Genomic DNA, 17234 nt, shown 5'->3' with positions numbered 1-17234 from the left:
AGAAGCCATCAACTCCAGATCTCCCATTTTATGGATGATGTCTCTAAGACAGAGAGGGTTGGTGATTTACCCAGAGTTGCTCAGTTAGTGAGTGTCTTAAGACAGGATTTAAGTCAAAGTCTCCTTGCCTCTGGCACTTAAACTATTACACTACATTGCTTTTCCTGTCTGGCAGAATAGGTATCTGGAGGAAGAAAGCAGATGAGTAATATTACCCACATATACTATATTCCTCTACTATGTATGAGGCAGTTAAATAGTGCAGTGGATAGAGTGCTGGACCTAGTCAGGAGGATCTGAGTTCACACGTTATGTGACCATGGGCAAGTCACTTCACCTATGTCTACCTCAGTTTTTTCATCTATAAAACTGGGAAAATAATAGCGTCTACCTCCCAAGGATCTTGTGAAGATCAGATGTGTTTTGCATATTTGCACAAAAGTGTTTTGCAAATTTTATAGCATAATATGACTACTATAATTATTTTTGCAATAAAGCTACAGATATTAATAATAATAATAATAGGTAGCATTTATGTATACCAATATGTTCGAAGCATCGAGGCAGTGCGTTACAAATTTGATTTTCATTTGATTTTCACAACAATCCTAAGATGTATGGGTACGATCACCTAGCAGGATAAAATACCAGATATTGAGATCCATTTTTGAACTAAACTGCCAAGCATTCAAACACTGCAGCAGAGAACACAGCTCTGTTGGGCTGGCCACATTATTTGAATGCCAAATGTACATTTGTCGAAAAGACTATTTTATGGAGAGAAGGTGCTGTGTGTTATGAGCAAAACAGAATCGAATTAGCTCCAAAGAAATACAAGACACACAAAGTTAGAGAATCCACTCCAGATGTTCATTATGGACTTTTTGAGCCAAGGTTATGGCAGTGCATTCCTAAGCTCATATTGGTCTGATCGGCTACACTGATCAGACATTTGACAGATACACAACATAGTGATATCATTTTGGTCCTTTTCAAGAAGGAGAGCGGACCACCAAGCAAGGTATTATCTCCATCTTATAGTTGAGGAAACTGCTATGTCCAAGTACACAGGGATAGTAAGTATCTGAGACTATACCACACAGTTATAGTATGAGTACATTTTTATAAGGAATCAGATTCTTTATGATTCTTTATTTTTGTGGCTCTCAATTTTTTATGACATTCATTTTTATTGTTATCGATTTGATGTATTCATTCTGAGGTTCTGAAATTTCTGACACATCTCACAGGAAAAACAAGAATGAATATTTAATCAGCCTGTCAGTCAACAAATTTTTATGAATCAATATGTGCCAAACTTTGTGTCAGCACTGGGAATGAATACAAAGGGAAACAAAAATACTTTTTTATCTTCAAGGAGAGAGCCACCATGTAAATAACTATGCACAAACTATAGACAGTATAAATAGAAGATAGTTTCAGAGAGAAGGCACTAATAGCACTATTACAGAAATTTTGAGATATGTGTTTGCACTAGAAACAGGCTGATTAAAGAGCCATTTATGACAGGTGTTCATTTTGCTGAGGGCTCCGGGATGATTGACTTCAAGGGCTATTTGGTCTCTGCAGTTAAGAATGGAAAGGTAGGCATCCCAATATCATCTTTCTCTGTGAGTTCCTTGTATGTAGGGGCAGTTAGGAGAAAGGTGGTGCTAGCACAGATCTGTTTGTTTTGCCTGTTTTTGTTTCTTATTCTTGGTTGGAACAGAAATTGGGGAGCATCGGGTATGATGACCTGTCTGGTACAGTGACCGCTGCCCTCATCCATCCTACTGCCAGTCCTGCGTCAGCCTCACTATTTGCAGGACATATTGCCAAAATCCTGTGCTGAGACTATTTGCTCTTTGATCTCTGTAAACCCAAGTGGGGCCCTTAGGTTTTTCTGGAGAAAACTGAGGGACAATGACCTGGCAGCAATTATTCTACTACTTTTAATTGTTCTATTCAGAGTGGTTCCATTCTAGTCTTCCCAGTCAAGAACAACATCCTCTGTAGTAATTACAGTGTCTCAGCTGTCATGGATCCTTTACAAAGAATAAGCCGTAACATGCCAATAGGTCTGTATCCATATATTGATTTGGGGCTAGCTCAGTGGCTGGCACATAATAGGCACTTAATAATTGCTGGCTGATTAAGTGACTTCAGTATTACCAAGAAACCAACAACTTTAGATTTACCAGAATAAATATTTTGACTTTTGTTTTTCTAAGAACCAATTGTTTTTGTTTTTTTTTTCCTTTTTCTGTAAATTGCTTTGGTCTCACAGTTATGAATCTGCCAATTTTAAGGGTGGCCCAGTTGAATAATGTTTGGAACACTCCAGGAAAAGCAGGGACATGCTTTCTTTTTGATTGATATTTGAATGAACCAGAATCACAAGGAAGGAATCCACTACTTCTTGAGGCAACCCATTCTACTCTGGGGAGTAGATTGTTAGGGGAGTAGAATTTTTAGGAAGCTTTTCTTTTCATGAAGTCTAAAATTTGCCTCTTTGCAACTTTTGCCCAGAGATTCTAAGAGCTAACCTTAGGGGCCAAATAGAACAAGTTTAATCTTTCTTCCATGTAATGATCTTTCAAATTCTTCAAGAAAATTATCATATCTCACTTAAGTAACTCCATTATAAAGTAGGGCTTCATGGAGCTCTATTAGGGGGTTTTCACTTATTCTCTCTCCAAGTCAGGTTTTCTTAACTTTTTTGGGGTGCGTCCTAGTCCCTTTGAGCAATCTGGTGAATCCTGTGATGAATCTCTTCTCAGAATCATGTTTTTAAATGAATAAACCTACATAAATGAATAAAACTAATTATATTTAAGTAGTTACAAAAAAATCTTAAAACTAAGTTCATGGATCCCAGGTGAAGAACCACCTTGATCTAAGTACCTTACAGAATTTCATTCTCTTCCTCCTTTGAGGATTTTCCAATGCATTTTGCATGTGGGGAAAAGAAGGCATCAAAAAAGAATAGAATCCAGTCTATAGAGTATATATGGTTGTAACAGGTAGGGATGGGAAAATCAACAAGAGTCTTCCAAACTCTTCAGCATTTTATAAATCAAATAATAGTAATGTTGAGGTGTAGACCACATGTTGAGGTCTACATTTGGGGTACCTAAATGAAATTAGGGTTTAGTTAAAGTCTAGTGGCAGGTTTGGGGTACAGGGAGTCAAACAGAGTCCCCCTACAACCCCCTTAGATTCGGCGCAAGGATATGGCGGTATATGAGGTCTAGTAGCAGCACGGAATTCCCAATAAAAGCATTTATTGGCCCGGAGAGCTAGATTAATAAAAGGTTTATTACTGAGTTTAGAAGTAGGAGATAGGTGAAGGTAGAGATAAGGAGGGCACTGGACAGAGGGTCCAGTGGACAGAGGGTCCTCACATGGCTGCCATGTTGGGAATCTCTGCAAAGAGCGGTTCCCAGCGTAGCCCTTTTAAGTCGGAGACAGCTCGAGGGGCTTTGGGGTGTAGCCCCAAAGTTGGCTCAGATCCGGATGGGGCTGGGACAGGTCTGGATCTTCTATTGGAATTCAAAGGGACCAGGATTTGTGAGTTAAAGGGTAATTTACATTAACTAGGGGGGGTTGGGAATCAAAGATTGGAATCTTTCCCCGCATCAGTAACTCATTTAAATGTCAGTCAATAGGCAAACATATTGCTGTATCTCTCAAAAAATAAACAGAAAGATGGAATGTCTAAGAGGAGACAAGCAAGCCTTCCCTTTTAACCCTTAGGTAACTGGTCATTTTCAGGTGCTTGGAAGAAACTTCAGTTCTCTGGCGAATGACCCTTATGGAGATTTCTCTGGGTCATACCAGATATCTCAGCTCAACAAATAACAACAGTTATTGAAGGAGAATAATTTGAGTATTGGATTGAGAAGAAAAAACTTAAAAAAAAAAAAAAAGATACCTGTCTCTCAAGGATGTATGGGCAGTGGAATAGAAAGGGCTTACCTTAAGTCCCCCCTCCCAGAGTCTCAGTTGCTCAATAAATATTCAAATCTAGGAACCCTTAACTATCCCCAGTTCCTCTCCCCGCCCCTTCTATCTCCCTCTAAAGAGTTAACTTGGAGGATTTCATTTGTTGGAAATGACAACAAATCCCTGACTGAGAACTGGAGGAGGAGTATTATAACAACCTCACCCTCAACCAATGATAAAAGGTTTTCAAGGCCAACACCCATTTCTCAGGACTATTTTAGCAATCAGGATTTGCTTCTGGGTTTATCACTGCAATTTGCAAGAGAGAAAGAAAGAAATTTTCACATCCTTTCCATCAATTTAGGGCTTCAGTTTCCTTTCTTTTCAGGTAAAATACTTGGGGATTTTTTTTTTTTTTTTGGTATTGTTTACAATTTAGGGAATGCTACTTCAGTCTCTTTTATATTGTTTCTTTTTCCACAGCAGAAAATGTCTGATTTTTAATAACTCGTAATATCTAACAGCATATTCTTATAGCACATCCTTGACTTGGCTAGTCTATCATCTTTAGGGAGAATATCCTTTGGTTTGGAAGCACATTTAGGGGACGGAACAAAAACAAGGAGCCTGAAGTCCTGTAATTATTTGTTTTGGTTCCAATTCACCAAGAGGTCAACCAGAAGCAGAAGTTGTGGGGAGGTAGGGAGGAAGATTCCCTGCTACTTAAATGAATGATCAAAGGAGTGCCTTATCTCTAACACTGTGGAATGAATTTCTTGCCCCAGCTGAGGCTGATTTATTGACAGTAGGCATTCATTTCTGAATATTTTCTGCCTTTGGAAATACTTTTTAAAAAGAACATCATGGATCTCCTCACCTGAGATGTTTTGCAGCTTTCTCAATCATGTGGATACTATCTTCAGTGAGAACCAAAAGCAGGTTGAGGACAAAATAATGAGTTCAGAAGTTTGGCTGGGATCTATCAGGAAAGTGACTTAATATTAGTATACAATTACAAAGTGAAGAGACTTTCCTGTATTTTGATATTCATGGAATTTTTTTTTTCTCTTTCCAAAGGCATCTTTATCAATGGACTCTTATGTGATCCAGATGAATGGCAATCGTGATCTTTCCTCTGTCCTGGATGTCCACGTAAACATGAATGAAAGAAATACAGTCTTGGGAAAAATGAAAGGCAGGAAGGCTAGATGGGCAGTGAGAGCCTCTGATATGTCCAAGAAAACTTTCAATCCCATCAGAGCCATTGTAGATAGCATGAAAGTGGAGCCGAATCCTAATAAAACAACGATCTCTTTGTCAATAGGTGAGTATTAGAACATCACTTAAAATGGAAGAGGAACTCAATTTCCTGTTGATTAAGTTTATTTCTTTGATTATGGGGAAGGGATGAATAAAAATGGAGGTGAAGGTTCAGGTCTCTTGGTGGGTGGAGTGACATAGAGGGAGAAGTTCTTGTTTCTGTTTTGTTCACCGATTATGGAACATTATTCATCTTATTGTGATTTCTTTCCTTCTTCCTCTAAAAAGGAGATCCAACTGTATTTGGAAACCTCCCTACTGATTCTGAAGTTACTCAGGCCATGAAGGATGCCTTAGATTCGGGAAAGTATAATGGTTATGCTCCATCAATTGGTAAGTTTCTTCTACTTTATTAATATCATTAAGGATGGTGCTTCCCAAGGCTTTTTTGCATTTTTGTACTTTTTCAAGACTTCATTCTGATATCTGTTTCTGTCTTGGTATTCAGAAGCTAACGTGAAATCGGGGGAGACGTTTTTTGAGAAGGAGTTCTTAACTTTGTGTCATGACCCACTTTGGCAGGCTGGTAAAGTCTATGGGCCCTTCCTCAGGATAATGTTCCTAAATGCATATAATATATAAATAAGTAAAGTAAAGTACATAACATTACAAAAGAGACCAATTTTATGAAACATAATTCTTAAAATATTTTTTAAAAACCAAGTTTGTGAGCTTCCAGGTTAAGAACTCCTGCTTAGGGGAATTCATAATATGTAATAATATATAAATCATAAATGTACATTGATATTCTAGACCCATCTTTCAGAAACATTTGATATTTCTCTCAGGCTCCATATAGCATATCATTGAATGTTGTGTTACATTTTCACATAAGTTTCTTGTCACATTGTTACTAATTCTGAGGTTTCTTTGGTTGGGACTACTTCCTTGCTAATTTCCTCCCTCTCTTCCTTTCTCTCCCACACTCGCCCCAAACTTGGGGAACAGAACTTGCTGACCCCATGAAAATAACAATTGTATTCTCCCTATACTTCTTCTTGTCTTAAGGTTCTTACTTAATTGTGGTCCTAGACAGAGCCATAACTAGGTATTTTAGTGCCTGGGACAAATGCATTGAAGGAGGGAAAGAAACTTTTTAGATTCCTTAACCACTTCTCTGAATAGTTAGGGTTGGCTAGAAATGGGAGTCCTGAGATTTGGAGAAGCTGAATAAGAAAGTCAAGGAATTAGAAGGGATTAGGAGGTCAAGGAGTCCAGGAGTTAGAAGGGATTAGGAGGTCAGGTGGAGGAGCCTGTAGGGATAATTTTATTGTATAGGAGGGAGAGTTTTTTATTGTATAGGAAGGAGAATAATCTGGAAGAACACCCATGATACCAATATGGAAGCAGGGAAGATGGGCTCAACTTGAAATAAAGAGAAGGATTTGCTGAGTGACGGTGGTTTAGGGAAAGTCTGAAAGTGAAACTGAGGAACCAGCAGTAAGTCAATGCCTCTCCTTGGGTCTGCACTAAGGGATAGGAAAGAGCATTCAGCCTTGAAAGATGTTGTTATATTCAGGAAAAAAAGCAGGTTTCAGCATGCTGAAGAAGAAATTTAGAATGAAGAAAGCTTAACTGTAGCATCAAAATTGGAAGTTTCCAGAGCACCTAGTAGAAATTGGTACTGAGACCAAATCTCAGTGGCCACCATGCTAGTTCTGGTCCTTGCAGAAAGGTATGGTACTGAGAAGATGGTGAGACCTAGGAGAAATGAATTCTTCTTCTTCTTCTGATGATGATGATTTATTGGTAAATCTTATCCCCCAGTTATATTGTTTGGCACCTAAGCAGGTTTCTTTAGTCATGAAGTTAGACAATATATGCTCTGGGCTATTATTTATCCTTACTTTACAGATGAAGAGATTAAGGCACAGAGAATTTAAGTGATTGGTTTAGAGTCCATCCCAAGCAAGTATCTAAGGCGGGATTTGAATCATTTGAACCATGTTTTTGAATACCTATGGTTGTTTGCAGGTTCAAGAAGGAAATCCTCCTCCTCACTGATCTCTCCTTTTATTTTCAGGCTATCTGTCTAGTCGGGAGGAAATTGCTTCCTATTACAACTGTCCAGAGGCTCCTCTAGAAGCCAAGGTAACAAAAGGCAGTTTTGCAAAGTTAGGGCAAACTTTGCCATCTCTACCTCTGGATCACAAAAGTCAAATAAGTGATTTCACATAGAAAGAGAAGACTGACTGTCCTTGTCCTTAAGTATCTGTAAGGGATTTTAATGGCCAGCACTTTAAAGCTAACTCGATATATTATCTTATTTGATCCTCACAACAACCCTGAGAGATAGATACTATGTTTATCCCAGTTTTATAGTTAAGGACACAGAGGCTGACAAAGGTGAAGTAATTTGTCCAGGATTCTACAAGTAGTTAGTATCTGGGGCAGGATTTGAAATCAAAGCTTCCTGGCTCCAAGTTATGATAATAGTGATCATGTTGCTGAGGTTGAAATAATTTTTTTTTTATTTTGGCACTTGCAGGATATCTACTATAAATCTATCTATATATCTATGTATGTATATGTATACATATATCTATATATAGTATGGAAGTAGTAAGTTTGCCAGCTATAGGATATATTTTATTCTCCTTAGGTACCTTTACCATAGGCAGCTAGGTGGCATAGTGGATAAAGCACTGGCCTGGAGTCAGGAAGACTAGTCTTCCTGATAAGCCTCAGATACTTAATAATTGTGTGACACTTAACCTATTGTTTTCCTCAATTTCCTCATCTGTCAAAGGAGCTGGAGAAATAAATGGCAAATCACTCCAGTATCTTTGCCAAGTAAATCCTAAATGAGGTCACAAAGAGTTGGATGCTATTAATAAATTAATGTGGGCCTTCAATTAGTTCAAAGTTGTCCTGATTTTTTTTAATCAGATTAATGATGGTAGAGAACTCCCAAGAAGCTAGAGACTTCAGTAACTGGTATGTTCCCTTCTCCCTAAGATAAATCAGGAGTGAATTTAAGCTTGAAATCATGAGAAAACATAAGGTGGTGGCACATTTACTGGGGCATTGTGAACTTTACACAAGATTGAATCTCCAGAAAATAGCAACATGCTTCAGATCATAGAAAACAGGAACCAGGGGTGGTCACAGAACAATGCTTCATGTGATAACCCCATCCTTATTTTCAATGGTCACTAGCCCATTTGTGTTGTGCTGGTCACAATAAGTGATTAGCATTTCTATAGGACTTTAAGAGGCACAAAGCACATTCTTCACAATTCTGTAAGAAAGAAAGGTAGAGTAAGAGTCTTTATCTCCATTTCATAGTCAGGCTATATAGGAGGTGAAGTAATTTGCCCAGGATCTTGGAGCTGCTAAGAGGTAGAGTTGGGACTCCAATCCTTACCTTTTCAATCTAAATTTAATGCTCTTCCCATTATCCCATTTTGACTCTTTTAATAAATGGAGGCCACCCAATGCTTGGAATGTGTAAACATACTTTGAAAAAAAAATTGGTCCACTAAGATGGCAAGATATTGTCTAACCATCTCATATCTTAATCATCAAAGTTAGTAGTTAACCATGTTAGTTTTGAATTCAGATCCCGATTCTGACATGGGTTGCTTGACTGCAAGGAAATCGTCAGAGCCTCAAGTCTAAGATTTATATAGATTGTAAACTAGATGGGTAGACCAAAGACTATAAATTATACAGAGTTTATGATCTATTTTGGTGAAGAAAGTTCTTAAACTGATGAATTACAAGTTCTTAACATCTTGATTTATAATTATTATTAGTGTTTATAATTGTCTAGTCTCAGCAATTGACAAAGTTAGAGAAAACTGAATTTTAATGCAATTAAATAGTTAAGATCTCTTGATTGCAGTTAGATATTGAATTGGTCACTATGCCAAAATTGGGACTAACTGCTTCCCCCACTAAGCATCTGATGTTTTTGGTTGATATTTCATAAGAGAGAAGGCCTCTGTCCACCTTCTGTATCATATCTCTAACCAGAAACAAATAAGCCAGGGAGAAAGTCCAAGGACGCTATCAGCTGAGAATTTTTCTCAATCCAACAACAGGGTTGCATTTTTACATGGTGGCTAGCTGAGGCATGACCACCTTTCAAATAAAGTTAAACACACACATACAATACAAATAAACACACATGTACATGTGTGCATGTATACATGGTTAAATCATGTATATATGTACCATGTATAAATATATACATTCATAAAACCTATTAATCTTCTGATATTAGCTCAGTACTGTTTTAATGAGAGGCAGTATGGTATAAAGGAAAGACTTGGAGCCAAAGACCTATATTTGAATCCCAGCTTGTGGGTGATTGAGGCTAAACAATTTAATCTCGCTAAGGCTCAGTTTCCTTAACTACAAATCACAGATAATAACTCCTCAAAGATTGCTGTGAAGAATATACTTTTCAAATGTTAAAATGCCACACAAATTTGAGTTGGCCTACCATTGCCTAAAATTCAGAAATAAATCTCCTTATTCCCAATTCTCTTCTTTTTGGTAAATTAACTCTTGAATTTCTCAGTCTGTTCTCGGATTTCTATTATCCAGCAAGCATCATCTTAATTAACTCCTTGTGTTCCATGCAGGATGTCATTCTCACAAGTGGTTGTAGCCAGGCCATTGAACTTTCCTTGACTGTACTGGCCAACCCAGGACAGAACATCCTGATACCCAGACCTGGTTTCTCTCTCTATAAGACTCTAGCCGAATCCATGGGGATTGAGGTCAAACTTTACAACTTGTTGGTGAGTGATTTGGGGGGAACCCTTGGAAAGGAGATGCTTTAGGAAGTTTCCTTTATCTTAGGAATAGAATTGGTGATAGGTACCCTGTCACAGAGCCAGTCCATTCTGACTTCTTATATTTGATTGTCTATTTTATGTATCATTGTCTATGACATATATTAGAGCTTTATATATAAAGCATTCAAAGCTCCATACACTTACTAAGTATGTTGATTGATTCCTAAATGGAATCTCTTTGTTTTAAGAGATGTGGAGAATTTAGGGATCTGTTATTTTCTAGTAGCTAATATCAACTTTTCTCTACTCTTGGGTAGCTTAGTTTTTTTCAAGACTTTTAGGATTTTATTCTGACACCTTAGATTGCTTGAAGCTTTTCTTCCTTCCCTCTGATTGTCATCTCTAAATATCTTTCCTTTTTTACCCTTTTCATCATTCCAATTCTGTTTCCTTCAGTGGCCTCCCTTTGGGGTTACCTTCCATTCACACTATATACATTTTATATGTTCATAATTGTTTCCACCATTTTCTTCTACATTAGAATATGAATCATTGGGTGACAGGGACTTGTTTTTAACTTTTTTTTTTTTTTTTTATTATTATCCTCATTTCTTTATATCCTCATTCCCTTATAGGGTCTGGTACAATAAATGATTGATGACTGATTCTGTCTTACCTTAAACTTCTAGAACTTCATAGGATTTTATGGAGGAAAGAGACATTAGAAATTACATTGTCCAGTTCTTTCATGTAGACCACCCAGCTAATAAATTTAGAAACTTGTTTCTTCTATATCCGCTCCACCATCTCTTTCCTTTCACAAAGTATGCCTATATTCACAGTTTCCAGATATATCAGTTCAGATATGAGTATGTTTGCTTACATGTTTCAAAGATGAAAGGTCCCAATGTGGATAGCCAAAGCTACAAATATACTTTATCATTTAAGTTCAATATTGATTAAATAATTATTATACAAAAGTTCCAATTAAATTTATCACAAAAAGTACTTATTAAGAACCTGCCATATGCAAGATATTATTCTAGGAATACAAAGACAAAATTAAAAACGGACAAGCCTGCAAGGGATTCTCAGCTCTTATTACAATCTTTCTTTCCTCTCCAGCCGGAAAAGTCTTGGGAAATTGACTTGAAGCATTTGGAATCATTGATTGATGAGAAGACAGCTTGTCTTATTGTCAACAACCCATCAAACCCCTGTGGTTCAGTATTCAGCAAATGTCATCTCCAGAAGATTCTGGCTGGTAAGATGAATTTTTTGGTCTGGGCTCAGGTCCTGTATATGGAATAAAGTAAAGAACTTTCTGTCTGGACTAGAAAGCAAGGGACTAGATTATTATCTGGAACTGGATGGAGGCAAATGGAGTTATTTTCTGAAATAAGAAAGGAGGAATAAATCCCCTCATCTTGCTTCTTCCTTCTGTCTGTACATATGCATGTATGTGTGTGTGTGTGTATATATGTAATATACATATATACACACACACACACACACACATGTGTACATCTGTGTGTTATATAGACAAATATGTGTGTATCCCTCTAGGTTCCTCTCATTTTTCTCTATCAACTTCCCAACTCCATTTTTAAATAAATTTCAAAAAGTTGTTAGAATGGATGCCTGCACTAGATGAAATTTTTTAAAAAAAGAACTAGATGATATATTCAAACACATCAAGGTGCTTATAATATCTTTATGGAAAATGACACATACATATATGCAATGGCTTGAGAAAAATGACAAGGTGAGGTAGAGAAAATGTAATATAACGCAGGACTGGTTGAATATTTGAATCCTGAGGGACCCTAGTGCAGAGGAGTGATTGAGCATGTTTCTCTTTCTTTAGTGGCTGCAAGACAATGTGTTCCCATTTTGGCTGATGAAATCTATGGAGACATGGTGAGCACTGGGCAAAAACTCTAGGGTTTTACTGTTATAAATCACTGCCTTTAGATCACTCCTTTATGAAAGCAAAAAAAAAGTCAACCCTGAATAATTTTTTTTTTGCATGTTATATTCTCTAATATTTTAGTACTCCTTTTAACAAATTTTCTACCACAACAGTATGCCTTTCTAATATTCATTCCTCTCAAGACAGATTCACTATGAAATCTTTTCTGTATTATTGGGCTTTCTTTACAAGTCTCCTTCCATATATCCAGGCCAGCCATCTTTGAACTATCCCCAGCAGAGTCTAATCCCACCAAGAATCATCAGTTCCCAATCTCCTTCAGATCCCAGTCATTCCTCAGCTTTTGAATATGGGTGGAAGGATCAAGAGGATAACAAAAATCTGAAGGTCCATCTTGACTGTAGAAGGGGAAAGAGATTCCCAGGGGAACAGATAGGAAATATCATGAACCTTCTTCCTCTTCAGGTGTTTTCGGACTGTAAATATGAACCTTTGGCCACTCTCAGCACCAATGTTCCCATCTTATCCTGTGGGGGGCTAGCTAAGCGTTGGTTGGTACCAGGCTGGAGAATGGGCTGGATTCTAATCCATGACAGAAGAGACATATTTGGTAATGAGGTAAGGACAGTAGAATTTCTTGTACAGTGGAAATTATATGCCTTCTTCCAATATGCAAATACATACATTATGTCCATTGTCTTGCACATATAATTACGGAGAGATAGAATTATGGTTTTTTGAACCAATTTTTTTTTGGTACTGGTAACAAGAATACATACAGTGGAAAGTGTACCAGATGATCTATGTGACTTTACTTAACCTCTCTAGGTCTCAATTTCTTTTATGGAAATGGCCTACTAACTCTTAATCTATGATTCTATTATTCTATGATACTGAGGTTCAGGGTATCTGAGGAAGATACTGAATAAAGAAAAGTAATTGTCATCCCCATTTCCTATCCCAAACTCAATTTCCCCTTGCTTAAAATAATGAAAAGGTCTTATTCTTCTCCCACTTCAGGATCTAGTCAAGTCAAGAAGCATCTATTAAGTACTTACTGTATAGTAATATTCCAGTCCTTGTGCTAAGTGTTGGAAATCCCAAGTATAAGCAGGAAAACAGTTCCTACCCTCAAGCAGCTTATAGTCTAGTGGGAAAAGACAATATAGAAAAAGGAAGCTGATAGGGGTAGGGAGAAGAAGGAAAAGGTACCTGAGCAGAGATGTGGTAAATTTAGCGAATCAGGAATGGACCTTAGTGAGGAATGAAGATATGAATGTCCTGAGAACCATTTTTAAAATGGAAGAAGGAAAGTCAAAGACTTGACAACATATAAAATACCTAGATAGGGGTGATTTTGGAGGTATTGACTGGACTTCTTGGAATATTTAAGATTCGAGACGGGCTGGTAAAGCTGACTCAGAGGATCCTGGGACCTTGTACCATTGTCCAAGGAGCGCTGAAAAGCATCATGAGAAGAACACCTCAAGAATTCTACCACAATACCCTAAGCTTCCTTAAGGTAAGGGTAGTCCAGAAGTCTCTTATCTTTGGGGAAAGGGAGGTATCCATAAGGAAAAGTTGATTTGGAACCCTAGAAATAACATCATCTTTTTGTGGTTCTGCCAATAATCAATATAATTAACTCTGGGAGGGTCAAGCCTGCAGTCTGGGGTATGTGCTCCTACCTTTCCCTAATCCATCTTAGTCAAGATGGACACAGCAGTGTCAATAATTTTCTGGGCCCTTGGTAATGCCATTCGTTCAAGTTAAAGATGGAATGGATATAATCTTTGCTCTGTTGACTCTGTTCATAAGCAAGCAAATGCGGGGTTTAGTGTCTCAAAATAATGCTCACAGGAATGGCGTGATTTTACTTTCCCCCCCAAATGGTGATCTTTGGCCTCTGTCTTGCCTCTTCTAGTCAAATGCTGACCTTTGTTATGGGGCCTTGGCTGCTATTCCTGGACTCCGGCCTGTCCAGCCTTCTGGGGCCATGTACCTCATGGTAAGCATGTCTCCACCAAACACTGGATCAATCTATGGTGTATCCTGGGTCAAAGAGGGAGCCAGATAGATTAGAAATACTCCCTCTCTGAATGGCTTCAATTCTTAGTAGGGAGAGGACAAATCTGTGACTAGAGCTGTTCCCAGAGAGAAGATTCCTTTTATTTTTTGTGCATACCAAAGTGCAATTTGATTTATTCAAGACTTTAAAACAAAGGACTATTATGTCAGTGACTGAAGTTATTTCATTTCTTGTAGTCACGAGTTAGTGGGTAAAACTGAACTCCGCATTAAGTGCAAAGAGTACTTTTGATCTTTCCACTGTTATAATAAATCCTTGTGACAGCTCTTAGAACTACCTTCCATCACTAAAAGAATGTATCAGGGGCAGCTAGGTGGCACAGTGGATAGAGCACCAGCCCTGAAGTCAGGAGGACTGAGTTCAGATCTATCCTCAAACACTTACTACTTCCTACCTTTGTGACCCTAGGCAAGTCACTTGCCCCCAATTGCCTCAGCCAAAAAAAAAAAAAAAAATGCATCAATCTTAATGTTCCCTCAATACAACTTCAGAATTTCTGTTAAAAGTTCTCCCCAATGCCCATCCCTTTTACATGTCACTTAACCTCTGCCTACTTCAATTCCTTCACTCCTAAAATAGGAATGATAATAATAGCACAAGCATTGTTATGAAGATAAAATGATCCCATAATTATTTAATTCTCTCCCCAAAGCCCATGGTATAGAACTCTCCTTACTGGTGGAAATGAATGCCATTACCTGGGGAAAGGGGAAGATAGCCCTAAAGGGGTACTTCCATTTGAAAAGTCCCCAAAGCTAAGACAGGTTGAGAATTAAAATTCTCACCAATTCTTGCCCCACCCCTCACACAAAGTATCCAAAAAGGAGAAAGTCCCTTGCCAATGGAATTTAGGACTAGAGTTACCTTCCTAGGATCTCCTTGTTGAACCTTAAAGTACTACATAAATATTAACTATTATTGGATATTTTCTGGAGGCTGAGCTTAGTACCCCTTACTGTTTCTTGTAACTGGGAAAGATCTTTCATTTCTATCTCTTCCTTCCTGCTATGGACATAGGTTGGAATTGAGATGGAACATTTCCCAGAATTTGAAAACGATGTTGAATTCAGTGAGAGGCTAATTGCCGAGCAGTCTGTCGTCTGTCTTCCAGGAAAGGTGAGTGTCTTGTCTCTGTCAGAATAGTCTCATGTTACTGAAAGGTCTCGATGGGCCCAGGACCTCCCTAATGTAATTCCCTAAACTCTTTGTCTTTGGGTGTATTCAAAAAGTATCTCTCAGGATTTCAAAGGATCTTTCCTTACCCCTTTTCAATCTATACGGACCTAAAGACTGGGTCTGAATTTAACCTTTTAAACATGATATGAGTTTTTCTCAAGGGCAGAGACTTTTTGTCTTGATCTGTATCCCCAATGCTTAACATAATAATCTTTTACACAGTAAGTGCTTAATAAGTGCTTGTTGGTTGATTAAAGATTTTTTGCTGTAGGAGTGAAAGAAAGTCATGTTTCTTTAGGTTAACATCCAAACTTTCCAATTGACTTTTCAATGAATTATCCTTTTATAAAAAACATCTAAAATTAAGCCAATGTCTTTTGTAATTTAGGAGATGAGCTATCTTAGGCTCAGATTTTCTAAAGTTAACATCATCTTTTCTTTTCTTTTTTTTTTTTTGACAGTGCTTTGAATACCCCAATTTTTTCCGAGTGGTTATCACAGTCCCTGAGGTGATGATGTTGGAGGCTTGCAGCAGGATCCAGGAGTTCTGTGAGAAGCACTACCAAAATGTTGAAGGAGCTCAGGAAGAGTGTGACAAATAAGCCATCTTCCTTTTCCCATAGAGTGTTTCTTTTCTGGGACCAGGCTAGGCAGTGCTTTCTGTTGCCCATTGAATTGAATGTCTACAAGTGGAAAAGGGGCCACAAAAACAACTCACTTCCACCCCAACTCTTGTTGTTTCCTAGACCCAACTGAACACACTCTGTCTCCATAAATTCTCCTAAAGTTGTAGTAACATGATTCACTCCCCTAGTTTTTAGTCTCTCCCCACCATTAAAATTTCCTTCTCTTTTTGTCTGTGTAACACATTAGTAAAAATCTAACCTAGTTGTTAATATGATCTCTGATTTAATAAGAAAGTACCACATAAAAAGTGAGTTAAAGAAGAGCAATCAAGAACCAGTAAATATACATTCATTAAGCACCATGTACTAGGTACTATGCTTAGCTTTGGGGATACAAAAAGAAGCAAAAGAAAATTCGTACCCTAAGGAGCTTTCAATCTAATGGGAAAAAAGGATGAAAACGGCGGGTTCAAAGAATTTGTGTCCTTGCCATTTTCTCATTCAGTGGATCCTAGATACCCAAATTAGTTCTGGAGCCAAATTCAGTTACCACCTTTCTAACCCTAGGTATATTTCACATTATGTAATAGATGTTACTGGAAAAAAAATGAGTTTGGATCAAATTTTTGGCAATTGTATTTTCAAAGTATTTGGGGAGTTGGCTTTTTAAAGGAACCCTGACAAATCATTTTTATAGCATGAAGAGTCCTGTTGTAATGCAAATAATAACTATAATTTATCTATTTTGTGGCTATATTTTTGTATATTAGATTTTCTTAAAGTGGGGTTATGCCAGAAAGTACTTTTAAGGAGTTATTGTGTCATTATGGTGAAAGGACCAGGAATACCCTGATCTGCCATGGAATCACTTTTGGTGTAACTCTTAATATTGATTTATTATATTATATATTATATTATCTTTTAATATATTATCTAAAGAGCATTTATACTGACCAAACCCTTTGTTTTGCAAAGAGCATAAATTATTGTTTTTTTAAAAATAAATTTTACAAAGTCTGCAGCCCTGTGGTGTGATTATTCTCCTCTGCTGAGGAGACAAAGATATTCTCTATTCTCCAGGGGGCTAGTGAGGACACTACTTACTTTTACATATTGTCGGGAAACCTAAAGGAACCTTCAGTTTTGTAATACAATTGATTGTTTTATAATCTTAAGACAAATTAGATCTTACATGAAATGCTGACAAAATATGAGTTATACAGTTCTTATAGTATTATTTTGCATTACTCCTAGATTTTGCATAGCTCTCAGATAACTAATAGCCCTCATGGTGCTAAATGAGTTTATCAAGCAAGAAATTCCTAATCTAGAGTCTTTGGGGAAAGAATTAATTAGGCGATGAGGTGCACTACAGAGTACTGGGCACCAGATTTGGA

The 17234-nt window shown here is 37.5% G+C and overlaps 1 protein-coding gene across 1 annotated transcript; it reads left to right on the top strand.

The window, feature by feature from the left end:
- Window positions 1-4240: 4240 nt before the first annotated feature.
- TAT (tyrosine aminotransferase) lies at window positions 4241-16858 on the top strand. Its single transcript, XM_003759099.4, has 12 exons — window positions 4241-4333; window positions 5023-5269; window positions 5494-5598; window positions 7289-7356; window positions 9858-10016; window positions 11139-11277; window positions 11881-11933; window positions 12412-12564; window positions 13340-13468; window positions 13871-13954; window positions 15053-15151; window positions 15673-16858. Exons 2-12 carry the CDS (start codon window positions 5035-5037, stop codon window positions 15811-15813), a joined length of 1365 nt encoding a protein of 454 aa, XP_003759147.1. The 5' UTR covers window positions 4241-4333; window positions 5023-5034; the 3' UTR covers window positions 15814-16858.
- The last annotated feature ends 376 nt before the right edge of the window (window positions 16859-17234 follow it).

Source organism: Sarcophilus harrisii, chromosome 2 (genome assembly GCF_902635505.1).
Source record: "Sarcophilus harrisii chromosome 2, mSarHar1.11, whole genome shotgun sequence".
Lineage (NCBI taxonomy): Eukaryota > Metazoa > Chordata > Mammalia > Dasyuromorphia > Dasyuridae > Sarcophilus > Sarcophilus harrisii.
This window is presented reverse-complemented; position numbering and strand designations above follow the sequence as displayed.

Coding starts and splice junctions, on each gene's coding strand:
- TAT (XM_003759099.4), top strand. CDS start 5,035: ATGGACTCTTATGTGATCCAGATGAATGGCAATCGTGATCTTTCCTCT. Junction 5,270..5,493: donor AACGATCTCTTTGTCAATAG/GTGAGTATTAGA, acceptor TCCTCTAAAAAG/GAGATCCAACTGTATTTGGA. Junction 11,934..12,411: donor ATGAAATCTATGGAGACATG/GTGAGCACTGGG, acceptor CTTCCTCTTCAG/GTGTTTTCGGACTGTAAATA.